Source organism: Mustela nigripes, chromosome 9 (assembly GCF_022355385.1).
Source record: "Mustela nigripes isolate SB6536 chromosome 9, MUSNIG.SB6536, whole genome shotgun sequence".
Classification (NCBI taxonomy): domain Eukaryota; kingdom Metazoa; phylum Chordata; class Mammalia; order Carnivora; family Mustelidae; genus Mustela; species Mustela nigripes.
Window position 1 is genome coordinate 87,976,251 of NC_081565.1, and position 15,546 is coordinate 87,991,796.

At 53.0% G+C, this 15,546-nt stretch overlaps 1 protein-coding gene across 3 annotated transcripts in view; it reads left to right on the forward strand.

Annotated features, from left to right (window-relative positions):
• Window positions 1–15,546, forward strand: part of FAM120A (family with sequence similarity 120 member A) — a 97,903-nt gene that overhangs the window by 39,953 nt on the left and 42,404 nt on the right. For all 3 annotated transcript variants that reach the window (XM_059412047.1, XM_059412048.1, XM_059412049.1), the window contains exons 6-7: window positions 9,231–9,328; window positions 9,550–9,830. In XM_059412047.1, coding sequence (XP_059268030.1) covers window positions 9,231–9,328; window positions 9,550–9,830 — 379 coding nt within the window. The remainder of the gene's footprint in view (window positions 1–9,230; window positions 9,329–9,549; window positions 9,831–15,546) is intronic.

Genomic DNA, 15,546 nt, shown 5'->3' on the forward strand with positions numbered 1-15,546 from the left:
CTGTCTGTGGGTTTTGGGGAACGGTGGTGGGTTGGGGAAGAATTTGTGGTGTTTGGGGCAGTGTTTTTAAGCAGATCCATGTGGGCGATAACTCCCGTGTGTTGCATTAAAGCCTTTTCTGCAGGGTCTCCTGGTGCTGCTGACTGTGGCGGAGACCTGAGCCATTGGGCACAGTTTGGGGTGCCTGGAAGTGCAGGCCGACAGCTGTGTGGCCTGGAATATGAGGTGACCTGGGTCAGAGTTTGGGTCAAGACTGGGAAGAAGGTGTATTTCAAGTTACAGATACACAATTTGGAGCCAGCAGAAAGAGATTCATGTAAAATTGCTTTCGTTATTTTCCTGACAAGTATAAAGAAACAGCTGAGTGTGGAGATGGTGGCCATCCCTCTTGCCTGTACGTGCTGTTCCGCTCCCACCATGGCGCTGAGCGGGCAATGGAGAGCCTAGAAGGAGCAAAGTGGAATTGGGGAGAGGCTTTCTTGGCATCCCACGTGAGAACCTGAGACACATTTTCTGTAAAAATGTTTTTGTGAGCAGTAGGTAGGTTGTAAGTGGTCTTTTCTGACTTTGGTCGGTTATGTTGCCTTCTGGGAAGATGCATTCAGCATTTGATAGCCAGGGTTGGAACATACTTTCTAGTTCATTAGAATTTGTCTTATGAATTGTTTTAGAAGCTGAAGTATGTGTAGTTTTAAAGGCATTTAAAGCATCGTATTAGCCCCTTGGAGCCTTTTGGGAGTAAAAATGGGGAGAGTTGACTCTAACCAGGGGTTTCTAAACCTGACTGGAGCTGAGGTTCTAGGTGGAACTGTTATCTCCGGGTCTTCCCTGGGCCTCAGGAATCTGTGTCTTCCAGAGGAGCGCCTTCCTGGCCTGGTTTGGGACTGGCCCTGGCGGGGCTGCTCTATGGGTGCGTCTTCTGAGCCCCTGGGCCTCTGCGGCTCCGAGGGAGCCTCTGCTTCTCTCAGCAATGTGGAGGGTGTGGAAGTGACCTGCACACCCGTCTGCCCTTTTGCTCCGCGGCGCTGGGAGGCCTGGTCTGCACAGTGCATGGTCTTATTCAGGGTGAAGAATGGGTACCAGTCCCTCCTGTCTTTGCACAGTGGACCCCAGAAGTGACCTGTTTTGAGATGGGTTTTTTAAATCAGTTGCAGGTGAGATTAGTATTCACTGGGAAAGCATTTACTGCATCAGAAACACCATGTTGGGACTGGGGACCTAGAGACAGTTATAATTCTGTGCTTTCTGCCCCAGCACACAATGGCTCCCATGTCCGCAGAGTCCCAGTCTGAAGGGAGGCACACATAAGAAGGGGCAGAATGGAAAATTGTCAGCTGTGTGTGGCTCCCGGGTGCTGGAGGCCCACCTCAGGCCCATGAATGGAGACAGTAGGCTTGAGCTCACCCTGGTGTACTTGTAAAAAGCTGCCCAGGTGAAACCGAGGCCCAGTGACTCTGAAGGTGCATACTCTATCTTCTCGGCCTCTGCAGTGAGAAGTAGCCAAGCTCCAACAGCACGCTTGTCAGAACGGCCAGCATCCGGAATGCCGACACCACCGGCTGCTGACGAGGACCAGAGCAGCGGGGGCGTGCGGTCTTGGCTGTGGGGAGCCAGACCGGCGCTGCCGCTGCAGGAGACGGTGTGATGGTGTCTCAGAAAATACAGCACGCTCTTTCCATGTGCTCCAGCAACCACGCTCCTCCGTGTTTACCCCGAGGAATTAAAAACTTACGTCCACACAGAACTCTGCTCGGGATGCTTACAGCAGCTTTATTCATCATTGCCAAAATGTGGAAGCGTCCAAGATGTCCTTCAGTGGGCGACGGACAAGTAAACTGCGGTCCATCCAGGCAATGACGTATTATTCAGTGCTTTAAAAAAAAGGGTTATAAACTTATGAAGACCTCAAATACATTCAGTGAGAGAAGCCACTCTGCCAGGCCTCCATACTCTGTGATTCAAACTGCATGACATTCTGTTAAAAGCACAGCCATGGGGCCAGTGGAAAGTCAGCGGAGAGATGAATGTAGGCAGAGCATAGAGGATTTTTAGGTCCATGAAACTATTTTGTGTGACAATATAGTGGTGGATATGTGTCCTTACAAATTTGTCCAAACCCATAGAATGAGCACCGAGAGGAATCCTTTTGGAACTGTGGGCTTTCGTTCACAATTGTCATGTTGCAGAATTAGGCCATTGGTTGAACATGTATCTTACGAATGCAAGGGGTGTGCTTTCTGCGTAGGTTTTCTACAGACTTAAAACTGCTCAGAAAACAACATCTATTAGTTAAGAAACCCAGAAACCTTTCTGTGTCCATCCGGCCCATGCCAGCACCTGCCAGGTTCTGGACGGTGTGGCAGAGCAGACGTGTCGTCCTGGGCCTTGCACATGACTGAGACGTGGACTCGTACAGCTGGTGAGGGCAGATCCAGAAGGATGGGACACGGAGCTGGTACTGATTAAATCAGGACTTGATTCTGCCTGACTGAATTAATGTTTGAGCTGAGGCCTGAGGGTAGAGCAGGAGTTGAGCAAGGTGATGATGGGGAGGAAGTCTGTTCCACATGGAGGAGACCCCGAGGTGGCCGCTCTGGCCGTTGTAGGAGTGGGAGGGAGTGGCCGGAGACCAGGATGCAGGGGAGGGCAGGGTGCTGGTGCGGCTGTGGGCAGTGGCATCTGAGCACAGCCTGAGGCTTCAGATTTACTCTAGGGGCTCTGGAAGCTCACAGGATTTATAGTGTTAGAAGTTGTTACTTGGTAACTTTTGCACACCCAGGGCATGTGGAACATGACCAATAGCCTGTGTACAATTAGTGAAGCCAGCCTCAGTGGAACATGACCAGTAGCCCTCTCCACATCTCCCCCTCAGGTTTCCCTGCCCACCAGCTCCCTGAATTCTGTGTCAGTTGTCCCCTTTTCTTCATCGTGTCTGTACCCCAATGCTAAGTAGAGATGGAGATGTAGGCGGACTTCCCTCGGGGCTCGGTTGGAGAGAGGTGGAGGCAGGAGCGAGGTCAGGGTGGGAGACAGGAGCAGTGTGGCAGGAACGTCTGTCATCCAAGGTGAGGAGGGCACGTCTGTGGCTCCTGTGGCTGCATGGTCCTCAGCATGGTCCTCGGTGTAGGGAATCCGAGGAGAGACAGGTTTGTTTTTTTTTTTTCTAAGATTTTATTTATTTATTTGAGAAAGAGAGAGAGAGGTCACAGGTAGGCAGAGAGGCAGGCAGAGAGAGAGGAGGAAACAGGCTCCCCACTGAGCAGAGAGCCTGATGCGGGCCTCGATCCCAGACTCTGAGATCATGACCTGATCCGAAGGCAGAGGCTTAACCCACTGAGCCACCCAGGCGCCCAGAAGAGACAGTTTTTAGCGCTGCAGCTGCTCTCGCCCATACAGGCACAGAAGAGGGTGGGATGGGGGCTGGTGGCAGCCTACTTCCGTGGCTTTCGTGAAGGGTAGGGCTTAAAGCAGGAGGGATTGACTGGGCTTGCACTGTCAGAAATAGGGGTCTGGAGGTGCCTGGCACACGTGGGGACTTTGGCAAGGCACTGAGAGAGCTTGGAGGGTTTCAGAACACACCGGGCCCCAGATCGTGTAGGCTGGGGAGGAGCCTGCAGGAACAGGCCGGTGAGCAGGTTGCCTGGGGATGGGAGCTGCTCCCAGGAAGCCAAGACCAGAGCGACAGCAACCGTAGGAAGGGGCCCCTGCGTGCCTGCATCCTCACTGGTACCCTTCTCCCAGACCGGGTCACAGGAGAGCATACTGGATTGCTGTTTCACCTGGAAGGAGGACCCTGTCACTGGCCTTCTGTACCCAGCTGTCGGGGCCAGGGCTCAGGAAGGTGTAGGTGTAAACTCGAGCAGGGATGAGGGTTGGTCCGTGTTCCTTGGTTCTGGGCTGTGGGCTGTGCTGGCAGGTGTCCCTTTCTGGTGACTAAAGGGGAGCCTGTGGCCACATAGCCTGTGTCACTCGTGTCACCAGACTGTCCTATCAATTGTTGCTGGGGTTTCTAGGTTAACAGGCTCTTTGGAGCCTGTTAACAGCTCTGCCTCCCCACAGGGTGCCTCCCAGCCTGTCAGGGCGTATCATCAGGTGTCACCCCGGAAATGGAGACACAGCCTGGGAGGAAGGACGCAGCTCCTGCGAAGCTGCTTCGGCTGACGGGGCAGGGCCATCTCCAGGAGTGCAGGGTTGCCCACGTGGGACCCCGCGGGTGCAGAGGTTGCACAGCCTGCCCCGAGCAGAGGGTGATGACAGGTTCGTGGATGCCCGGCAAGCGAGCTCAAGTGAGGACCAGCACTGCTGTGCTGCTCTGTCCTGCTCTGACCGTGCTGGCTCCGCGGAAGCATGGTGGGACGGCCGCACGCTGCCCACAGCCTGCTTGCTACCCCTCGGCTGCCCGCACCGGAGGCCCATCACCCTCCTCGCCCTACGAGTTTGCCCCGGGCCGCAGTGTAGGTGCTGCGTCAGCCTGGCTGCTGCCCCTGCTCATGGTCTGCGGTATTCCCGCTGTTCGGCCGTAGAATGATAGCTTCTTACGGTTTTGGTCCAGATACTCCACATTATACTGCTGTTGCATGTTATTAGTAGGTTTTGGAAATTTGGCATTTTAAAGTGTACGTGGTGTTTGGCCTTACGGTTCCGCTTACTAAAGCCAGCATTTCCATGGTTTCTGTTTAAGCTTTTTTATTGTGGAAAACTCAATAAAACGGTCAGTATAGGGAGCAGTGCCACAAGCAGCAGTGTGCCCACAGAACAGGGTCAACAAACGGCAGTGTTTGTTTCACATCTTTCTTCGTTTAAAGAAAGACATTAGACTTTTTTGAGGTCCCATTTGTCCCCTCAAATAGGTCTGTGTTTTCTTACCTCATATGTGTGCAGTAATCAGTGGTGGTGTTTTCATTTTTCATGAGAGGCTGTGTTATACACATCATTCTGCCCTTGCTGGTTTTGGAGATGTGTCTGTGTGTCCGTCTGTTCCCATTTTTATCTCAAGCTGGTGCACATGGAAGTGATGTCAGGCCCCAGGGAGAAGCCACAGCGCTCTCACGTGGAACCTCATCTCCCTTTCTTCCGATTCCTGAGCGTCATCCTCAGGCTCGACATCTGTTCCCATGACCTTTCATTCAGATTTTTGTGAGTTTATTTTAGTCCTTGTACTATGAAGTGATACAGGCTGTCTGGTCTCATGGCTTTTTGAAAGGTCATCTTCTAAAAAAAAAACGTGAGCAGTCATTTTGGGGTAACTCGGCAGCCATTTGACAAGGTGTGTTTTTGCAAGATGACCAGCTCATGGTCAGATCTGTTGGCGGTTTCTCAGGGTGTGGTGACAGAAGGGCACGGCCACTTCAGTTGGCAGGGACTGTCCCTGCAGGTTGTGCATTTCTGAAATCCACGGGGGACAGAGACTGGTTTGTTGTGTTGGGCTCCCGAAGCCATGTGGGCAGCCTGGTGAGGCATTGATGCTCCTTCCTGCCCCCATCTCTGCCAGCCCGTGTGCGCAGCAGCCTTTGCTGCGGGACCCCACCATTCTAGCTTTGAGTGGGTGAGGGGGGAGTTGGACAGATTTGCATACAACTTGGACACACTCGTCACTTATCAGACTCCTGCTCTTGAAGACTCAGGTGCTTTGTGGGTTTGAGTGATGCCATGCCGTGAGGTCCACATGTGCTGCCCAGACCCCGGGGCAACAGGGCCTGGGGAGCAGCCCACTAGCTCCCGGCCATGCAATGCTGTCTGCCCACAGTCCCACGATCAGGAAGGCTGTCTTTGTCGCGGTGAACTGCCCCAGTTCCCGAGTTCTTACTCCTGCTGGCGTGAGTGTGCTTCCTGGGGGTCTGTGATTCGTTCAGGTACCTGCTTGCTTGATTCTCAGCCTTCCTTGCCTTTTGCCTGCCCATGCTTCTCTGTCCAGATGGTGGCTCCTGGCTCCTCTCAGGGGGCCTGACTGTGTGTCCCAGCTCTGGGAGCCCATGGGAGCTGGTGTTCTTGGAAAGCGACTGGGTTCAGTCCCTCAGAGCTGGCCAACTTCCACTCATCCTGCCTCTGCCCTCACGGTCCTTGGCCTGTGGCCTGCCTTTCGGAAGCTACTCATCTGGAAGACGATGGAAGCAAGTGACATAAAATTCTCCATGTGGCTTTCTGTCTTAACTTCTGTAGAATATCAGTGCTGAATAAATACATCCGTTTCAAGACGGTTAATGTCATTGGAAAATTTGATCTTTTTTGTAGGAATTCAAGATTAGTATTGGTGGTAGGGGATATTGAATTGTCAGAGCTGTTTATTGTGCTTGAAATCATGTATCCCTTGGCATTAGAGAATTTTAAGAGTTCATGATTTTGTCGTTTCTTTGGTTGGCCTAACGTCTCTTGCAGCGCCATGCCTGGTGGTCGATGAGTCTGTGCTAGGTGGGCCGGGCCACGGGTAGGCTGACTGGCTCTAAGCGGGCCTTCTTGGTCAACACCATCCTTCGTTAGCATGTGTCTTCTCTTGGCTTCAGGGAGCGGCTGAACAGCTCCACCGGGGCACAGGGGTGCAGGTGCAGCTCGCCCACAGCACTGCTTACTTAGTGTAGCTGTCAGGCCGCGTTGTGCGTGTGCTTTTCTCCTCGTGCACAAAGAAGTCTTTGAAAAATTTTTTAATTGTGGAAATATTTTTCATATAGTATTTAAACACTGTTTCCACTTGTCTGTCTCTGTCTGCATAGTCTGCTGACAGCCCTTCTCTCTTAGTAGAGTGTCTGCAAAAGAAGAGTGACAGGCTGGTGGTGTTAACCTCCACGCACGAGCTGGGGTTGGTCCCGAGAAAGATGGCCTTGTCACAGGGCACCCTGTGCTCTGCGTACTGGCTGGGGGGTGCTGCCAACCAGAACTCCTGCACAGGGATGCACACCACATCCCAAGGCAGGCCTGGCTCATCGGGCCGTCCGACAGCCTTCCCAGAAGTGTAGACAGATTAATTCACTTACTGGACCAGGTTCTGATAGATTAGTAGGTAGCTTTGTAGGTTCTTGAAGGTTTGTTTGAGGTCAGTGATTATGATGTGATCTTAGAAACTGTCTTTACTTTGGGAATCTTTGCTTTTAAGTTATAGTTTATTTTTGTTTTTAAGGAAAGTTTGTGCTTTTCAGGAAGTTGGTAGCACGTAATGGCCAAAAATAGAGACAAAAGGATCCCCTTCCCTGGACTGCTGGGAATTGGCATGGCCGACTTTCTGTGTAGTTACTCAGAAGTTACGTGGGTCGGGTCAGCCACAAGAGGTTGTAAACTGCGCTTCTCACAGTGATTAAATTGTAGCGTTAGAGCTTGAATGGAGTTCATGGTGTTCTGGCCATGATTCAGAATCTCCTGAGAAGGCACACAACCAGTGTCTTGTGACTCACACTTGGAGGTTCCAGTCCCCTGGGTCAGAGCTGTTTGATCAGGAATGTTCCCCTATGTTTGCATGTGCATACATGTGTGTGTGTATGGGGGGGTGTTTATGTGTGTGTGTGGTAAACGTGTGCAGGTATATTTGGGGTGAATGCACACATGTGTGCAGTAGACACGTGCACATGTATGGGTGAGTGCACGTTTGTGGTGAACATGCATGTGCGACTGTGTACATGTGTGTAGTGGGTGTGCACATGGGTGTGGTGAGCATGTGTGTCTGTGGGGTGAGTGGCGAATGTAGTGAACACGTGTGTGCGCGCATGTATGTGTGGGCAGTGTGCGTGCATGTGCATGTGAGTGCATGTTTGTGTGGGGTGAGCGTGTGAGTGCATGTGCACATGTGCTGGCGTCATCATTCCCAGCTACTTGTCCCACAGTTGCGGAAGTTGTGCCCCCGGCTTCTTGGTGCTGGCTGTGTGCCAGGCACTTGGAGATGGGCTTGTGCAGCGGGCTGTGGCTTCCAGGCACATGGGTCCTCTTGGGTGGGGAGAAGTGAGCTGTGGCCCTTCTCTCCCTGCTCCACCAGGACTGGGTGGCTCTTGGAGCTCAGGTTATATACCAGTGGGAGTTTTCTTTCAGAGAATGAGAGGGAGGGTTTGGGTTTGGGGAGGCTTTATTATTATTATTTTTAATTTAAATGTGTTTATCTTGGCAGGTTGGTGGGGTGAGAGGTGGTAGTCTGTGGGCTCCTTGTTTGGCTTGGAGTTGCCCAGATTCTAAAGTTGGAGGAACACCCTTCCTGGTAAAGGATGTTGGCTTTCAGGGGTGTCTAGGCTTGGTTTTGTTCACTCTCTAAAAGAAGCCTAAGGAGGAGATCGTGTAGCTTGTGGCCCCCAGGTCTGCTGTCTGTTCCCACCATTTGGGTGGTGGGACGGTGGGAACATTTGGGGCTCAGGTACCCCCGGCCTGGCCTTGCAGCCTGACCTCACAGGCACCCCGTACCTGACTGTCCAATGGAGGAGCAAAGCTGCAAAGGGTCTTGTTCACATTTTTATTGCATTAATAACTAGTTCATGGTGTTTGGAAGTGTTCTGATGTTGAGGTCACAGTCCTTAGTACCACCTGTCAGTCACCACATGTTGTGCCAGGTGATGGCACTGAGGTCTTGGGCGTGCAAGTGTGCAGGTCTGTGGGCTGAGCTGATGGCTGTGCGTCCCGACTTAGTACCTAGCCCGGTCCTGACGTGTGTCCACAGCCGCTTCTCCACACACTTCTGTTCTGGCTGCTCTGGCTCCCATTAGCACGGGGCAGCAGAGCAAGCACAGTGTGCGTCAGAGCAGGCTTAGGGAGTCATGTTCTCAGAGCACAGAGAGCCAGGTGACTGGCCCCGGAACACACATTGGTACACGCTGCCCCATCACGGTTTTGTTTAGCAGTGGGAAACTGAAAGGTTCTGGCAGCAACTTCCACACTTCACTGTTTCTACTTAATAGCCAAGAACTGAGTTTTAGTCTCAGTACGCAGATCCCTTGCCTCACTTACATGAGGGGAAGTGTCTGTCCCTGCTTTGTCCCTACATCGCAGTCTTAGGGCTTTGAGAAGCTGACAGGGGCAGAGAGAGAGAGAGGGTGGCCCAGATGCCTAGAAGTTTAAAATCCTAGCCCCAGTGTATAAAGCTGATCACCATAAAGTGTACTGTTTTTTCATGTGAAACATGAATTTTTGAAGGTAGGGATCAGTGGTGTGTTGTCACCTGAGGGGGGACAGGGCAGATGGGGGCATGTGCTGGCCACTGTGGTGTCCTGGGGCATGTCCTCTGCTAACCAGTATACCGCTTTCTTTCGTTGTCAACGAAACAGCCAGACCAAATCCGTTCGGAATGCCTGGGATCGTGCCACCGTATGTCCCCCCCCAGATGCTCAACATTCCACAGACCCCTCTGCAAGCCAAGCCTGTGGTAAGACCCTCCCCCACCTCCTGCAGCGGGTCTCCCTGCCTGGTTGGGAGGGTGGGGGGATGCATACATCAGATTTTAGCAAAAGCTAAAATAATTTCTTAAGCTGTTGAGCTGATATGTGAAGCAGGTGCCCGTGTTCCTTGAGTTAAAAACAGGCAGCACTGACGGGAGCTGAGCCTATAGGCCTTGAGTGCATGCATAACACCTGCCCTCTGTTTCAGGCCCCACAGGTGCCCAGCCCGGGTGCCGCGGGCCAGGGTCCACACCCGTACAGCCTCGCTGAGCCGGCCCTCACTTTGGAAACGAGTGGAAAGAGTCTGACTGAGCACAGCACCTACAGCAACATTCCTCACGAAGGAAAGCATACCCCGCTGTATGAACGGTCGTCCCCAATCCACCCAGCTCCAGGTGGCAGCCCCAACCACGTGGACTCAGCGTACTTTCCAGGGTCTTCTACGTCGTCGTCTTCCGACAACGATGAGGGCAGTGGAGCAGCTGCAAAGTGAGTGGGGGGCGGTGTAACTGGCACTTCCATATTTGTATTGGCGACGCGAGGCCCATCAGGTATCTCGGTCCCCTGGGAAGCTGCCTTCTGTCCTCCCGCGGCTGAGGGTTGTGTGCAGAGGTGTCATTTGTTGTAGGAAGGGGACCGTCACTGTGCACAGACTAGGGCTTCTTGGAAATGGAGGTGTGGAGGTTAGACGCCTGCTCGCGGCTTCCCAGGCTGAAAATCTGCACTGTTCCAGCTTTGCCCTTTGGCCACTCCTCTGCTGGGGTGGAGTTTTGGTGTCTGTGACCCTTAGATGTGGTGAAGTTACCTGGTCAAGTGCTGCCGACCCTTACTGTCCCCTGGGCTGGGAGACCCCAGTCCCACCCTTGGAAAGCATTTTAAGTTAGACGCTGGTGGCTTTCCATTTTGGCTCCTGGATTGAGGGAAACTCTGGATCTCCTCCTCTCCTGAATTGAATCTGGCAAGTCACATCTCAGCTCAGCAGCCTGTGAGGTTCCTGAAATCACGCCGTTCACCTGGCCAGAGTGGAGAAAGCGGCCGTCCGGGCTGGAACTTTCACTGGAGAGCAGCATTTTAAACGTGTGTCCCTGAGTAAATGAATGTTGAAATACGTGATCTGTTAGAATCTGATCAAGAAAGTCTTAAATGCACTGTCTTCTTCCTCTCCTCAAATACCGACCGTTATGTTTTAAGAAACCTGATTTCGCAAACGGAAGAGACGGCCTACCGTTCTGCTGCTCTCCTCTTTCTCGTTGCTCTCTGGCTCATGACTGGGTGGCCGGGGCCCCTGGGTGCTCTGTCGATGGAGGTGGTTTCTCGTCTTCTGCAAATTCTCACTGGGCATGAAGCCTGAGGCGAGACGTCCCCTCTACTCATCTGTGGAGTGAGCGCAAGTGTCCGCTGACATTGGGCGGCAGCTACGGAGGGCTTCGCTGCCGTGCACGGCGTGTGTGCTCCGTGGAGTAGTGGAGCATAACTCTGGATGTAAATGCTTATTGCGGTCTTGAAAGTCTAAAATCCTGAGGTGAATAACAAGTTTTGCCTTTACATTTACACTTCCAAGTTTACCTTCTGGAAAGGGAGTAGAGTGAAGATCTGCTGAGTGTGACGAGCCCAGGCTCGTGCGGGTGCAAATGAGAACAGCTGGTCATATCTCGGAAGCTCTTCCCCTCTGGAATTCAAAGGCACTGAATGTTTTCTGTGGAAAATCACCTCGCACCAGCACGACGACTATGTCTATTTGGCACACGCTTGGTCTGGCGAGAGACGCTTTTCCTAGAGAGCTGGGAGCAAGGACCAAAGCAGGAGGGGCTGTACTGTGTGCCTGGGCCCTGAGCTGCCTGCGGGGGTCCCCCACGTAGCTTGGCTCTGTGGGGGTGGTAGTTGCTGGAGGTCCCCTTGCTTCCCTGGTGTGCCCTCAGCTCTGTCCTGGTCCCAAAGGTTCAGACCTCCTCGCCTGTCTGGCTCTGCCCCACCTCGGCATTTTCGCGGTACTCTCCGGAGGAACTGCTGGGAGGTGGGCTCGCGTGTGGGGTGACGTGAGGTGTGGTGAAGAGGACCGATCACCCCCAGCCTTGCATTCAGACATCAGGTAGCCTTGTGGGCCTATCAACACTTTAGTGTTCTTCTCTTCCCAGTTACCATGATCAATAGATGTGTGAAAACGGGGGAGGGCTGGGGAGAGGCTTTGGGGCCATATGCCAGGCAGAGCAGGACCCGGGCCAGCCCTTGTGACGACTCTGGCCCATGTTCCTGGATTTCCTGGGTGTGGACTCCAGCCTGTCGAGTGTGCTGTGTGCGTGCACTCACTGTGCCCAGGGCAGGGTGTCACCCTGCTGACCCAAACACTGGGTTGGAACAGGAAGCCGTGATCTTCTTTACCTTGGTTTGGACTTGAGTCGGGAGCTCTGGACTCGCATCTGCTCTCAGGAAGCTCTGAAGGGAAGGCCGTGCATTTAGCCACGCACCCCCTGAGCGCTTGCCGTGAGCGCAGCGGCCCGTAGCACAGACCAGGTGTGGGGTCAGGCTGGCATGGCCTGCGTTGGTGGCATGTTTTTAAAGGATGGTGCTGATAAGAGACAGAATGATTACTGAATGAAGTGATCTCTCCCCTCCCCCAAAGCATCCTACAAATGAAAAAACAAGTATTTTAAGTATTTTAAGTAACATAAACATGTAGTTCACAAAAGAAACACAGATGGTCGGGAAACATAAAAGCATGTTCACCCTCACTTTAGAAAAAAAGGAATGTTAAGACTTAACATTTTTATGAAACAAAGTTGGAAAACATATATTTTTATTATTTATTTATTTATTTTTTAAGATTTTATTTATTCATTTGCAAGAGAGAGCACAAGCAGGCAGGGGGAGAAGCAAACTCCCCGCCGAGCAGGAGCCCCAGTGCAGGATCTATCCCAGGACTGAGATCATGACCTGAGCTGAAGGCAGACGCTTCACCAGCTGAGCCACCCAGGCTCTGCTTAAAGATAAAGTTCAGTAGACGCAAGATTCTGGCTCTCCTGGCACATTCCCCAGGGTATGGCTCCCTGCCCCGAGGTGGGTGTGAGGTGTACTCTGTGTCCTGAATGTGGACAGTGGGGCGGGCAGGAGTCCTGTGAGCACACACTCACAGGAGAGGGTGTCTCGGGAGTCCTGAGGCAGGAACATGTCTCCTGGTGATGTTCAGCTTCATGTGGCAGCACATGCACTGTGCACATGCATGTGTGTGATGCCAGGCATGCTTAGAGGGCCTGCCCCATCAACCCTGCCTGAGTACTTCAGTACTTCACTTGGCCCTGGAGCTGGAGTGGGAGTCTGGTACTGTTGCTTACCCGGCTCCTCATGACCCCGCCAGTCTGAGTCTCTGCTGGCCCAGGAGTCCTGGGGCCACTGAGGGTACCGTGCACACTATGGCACCGGGCATCTCCACTGGGTGTGGCCAGCGCCGTGGCTGTCCTGGCTTTGCTGCCCCCACTCCCTTGGCTGCAGACTCGCAGCTTTGTCTGGCTGTGTCCCTGCATCTGTCAGAGGCCGAAGGCCGGTGCCTGTAGCAGTTATTCCAGACCCTGACTATCATTTTCAAGTGATCAAAGAAAGAAGTGTACTGCTTTCTATCCGCATGCTCTCCCTCCTGCTTTCTGCTCTCTTAGAGTATCATTAGTGTGTCCTCTTGCTCTATTCTTGGTGCACATCTTTATGGACAGTAATGCACCTGTTTTCCGTCTTTCCCGGCCTTTGTCAGATCTTCATGATGTTATTTTGGTTGAATTTAGAAATACAACCGAATCCTTATGGAGTGTTAATCTTACACTATTTTCATAGATTCATCAGCTTTTGGATCCTGAATCTGATCTGAGTTTGCTAGCTAATTTAAAGTTTTTAGTTCTTTGTTGTGTATGTATCTCTAATTTCCATCTCAATGCAAAGTTAGAGAACTGACACATCAGAAAATACGGTCCAGGGAGCCTGTTGTGAGCCCTCTGGACAGACAACACTCTACAAAGATGGGCAAAGATGTTCCAGGGTGTGTCCTGACACGGCTCCCTGCTCACGGGACCTGGTCTCAGGGACAGTGGCTCGTCCTTCTTCCTCTGCTTTGTGTACACACCTTGTGCTTCCATGAGGGTGTGTATGCACCTGTGTGCCTGTGTGTGCTCCCTCCACGTGTCGCCTCAGTGTTTGGCTGTAATCACTGATTTTTTAAATGCATGTCTGGAAGTCCGTTGGGAGAGAATGATAATGTAATTTCTGTGCTGTATGGGGCCGTTGGTGGGGGGGATTGCTGTTCCGTGTTCCTGTGACCCCACTTAGCAGGTCAAAACAGCATCTGTTGGGTGAGCTTGCCGGCCCACTCTGGACCCTGTGGGACCAGGTCTGGGCTGTGGAAGGTCCCTGTGGTGCCATGGGCCTGTGCACCCAGGTGGGGACTCGGGCCCAGACCTCCTATGGCAGCTCATGCTGGGCCAGGCGTGGATGGGAGGTATCTGGGTTGTTTGTGAACCACATCAGCTGGTGTGTAAGTGCAGTGAGTGATAGACAGTGTCCCTGTTAGGGCACTGAGTCCATGTCAGTGAAATGCTGAAGAAACCAGTGGTGCATGTCCTTCAGGGCACCTTTGGCCATGAAGTGGTAGTGCTCTTGGGCTGTTCGTCGTCGTTTTTGTGTTTTTTTGGGGGGCAGTTCGTCTTCTACCCTGTGTCCTCTCGGGCTCTTTCCCTACGACATGGGTGGTTCCTAGTCACACAGGCTGACTATGGCTGCGGTTCTTCCTTCTGGAGCCTTGTGCTCTGTGTTGTGCCCGATCGGGTAGTGTACCTTCTCTCTCCTTGTGGAAACCAACCTGAGGTACTTTTCCATGTTGGTAAGATTTAGTAATCTTCTGTGCCATCAGCGGAGGGGGTCCGCACATGTCCTGGCCGTGCAAAGACCCGGGTGGGCATTCTGTGTGGCGCTCGTCTGCCTCTGTTGGTGTCGGAGCCCTCCCTCGTCGGGGAGAGGTGTGAGCAGTCCTGGCAAGTGCACGAGAGGCGCACAAGGATGCCAGCACCGTCTCCCTGCTGCGTAGGAATTGGACCACCACTTCCTCTGTTCCCAACTTCTTATGAGAAAACCTGAATGTGTGACAGGAGCTTAAATCGGAGCATAAGGAGACTGCCTGCGGCAGTGTCTTGGGTCTGACTCGCGGGTCCCCTGTCGCAGAGGCCTGCCCTCCATGCTTTGCGGTGGGAGTCCCTGGCCTTGGGCTTCCTCAGAGCTCTGCCAGTCCGGATGGGGACAGGTACGCATCCAGAATCCTTCCATCTGGAACTGGGGAGCTCACAGACGTGAAAAGGGACTGTGCGTGCTTGTTGCAGGCCGACTGCACTCGGGGACCCCATCTGTGACTTCCCGTGCACACTGGGTATTCCTTCGGGGGGTTTGATCTCTCACCTTTCTCTGTTTTGTTGTTTCCCATGTGGTTTCATTTGCCCTTGCTCTTTCTTTCTGTTGACAAGTCAGTCAGCTCGTGGTCAGTGTCCCATCAGCACAGCCTGTGCCCATGCAGTGGAGGCGTGAGTGAGAAGTCAGTGTGGTGGGCCCACCGCCCTCACCCGCGGTGTGCACACGCACCCCAGCACCCCCACCCCACCGACTAGACCTGCGTGTAGGAGGGAGCACAGTGGGAAGAGCGCTTTGCCGTCTCCCTCTAGCTCTGGTGTGGGATAGCCCCAAGTGTCCGGCCGCAGAGTGAGGGCCACAGAGCCCTGGCGCGCGGTGCCGGCGTTCGTCCTCGCCACCGTTCTGTGTGTGTGGTTGGCCCGCTGCAGCTCTGCCTGTGTGCAGCACCTGTGCCATGCATGGGTCCCTTCTCCCAGAGACCGACTCCTGTCAGCAGGATTTGGCACGAACGTGCAGGCGTCCTGTGGCCTGTGTGGGTGCCAGCAGGTCTTGGCAGGGCGTGGCCCGCAGTAGGGCGCCGTCTGAGCACCAACTGCGTGTTCTTCAAGGCAAGGCATCCTGTCATATGTCAAGAGTTTGATTTAAGTTGTAAAGCGACATCGTCCTCCTAGTGAAGTGTTTGGGACTTTAGAGAAACCGGCTATTGTCAAGATGCTTTTCAGGCAGAATTCCAGGTTCATGGTATGATTATTAGGAGGCTATGAGGTCATCTAGATTGTGACGTTACCATTACTCTGGTAATGATCCATATACAACAAAACCAGTAAGT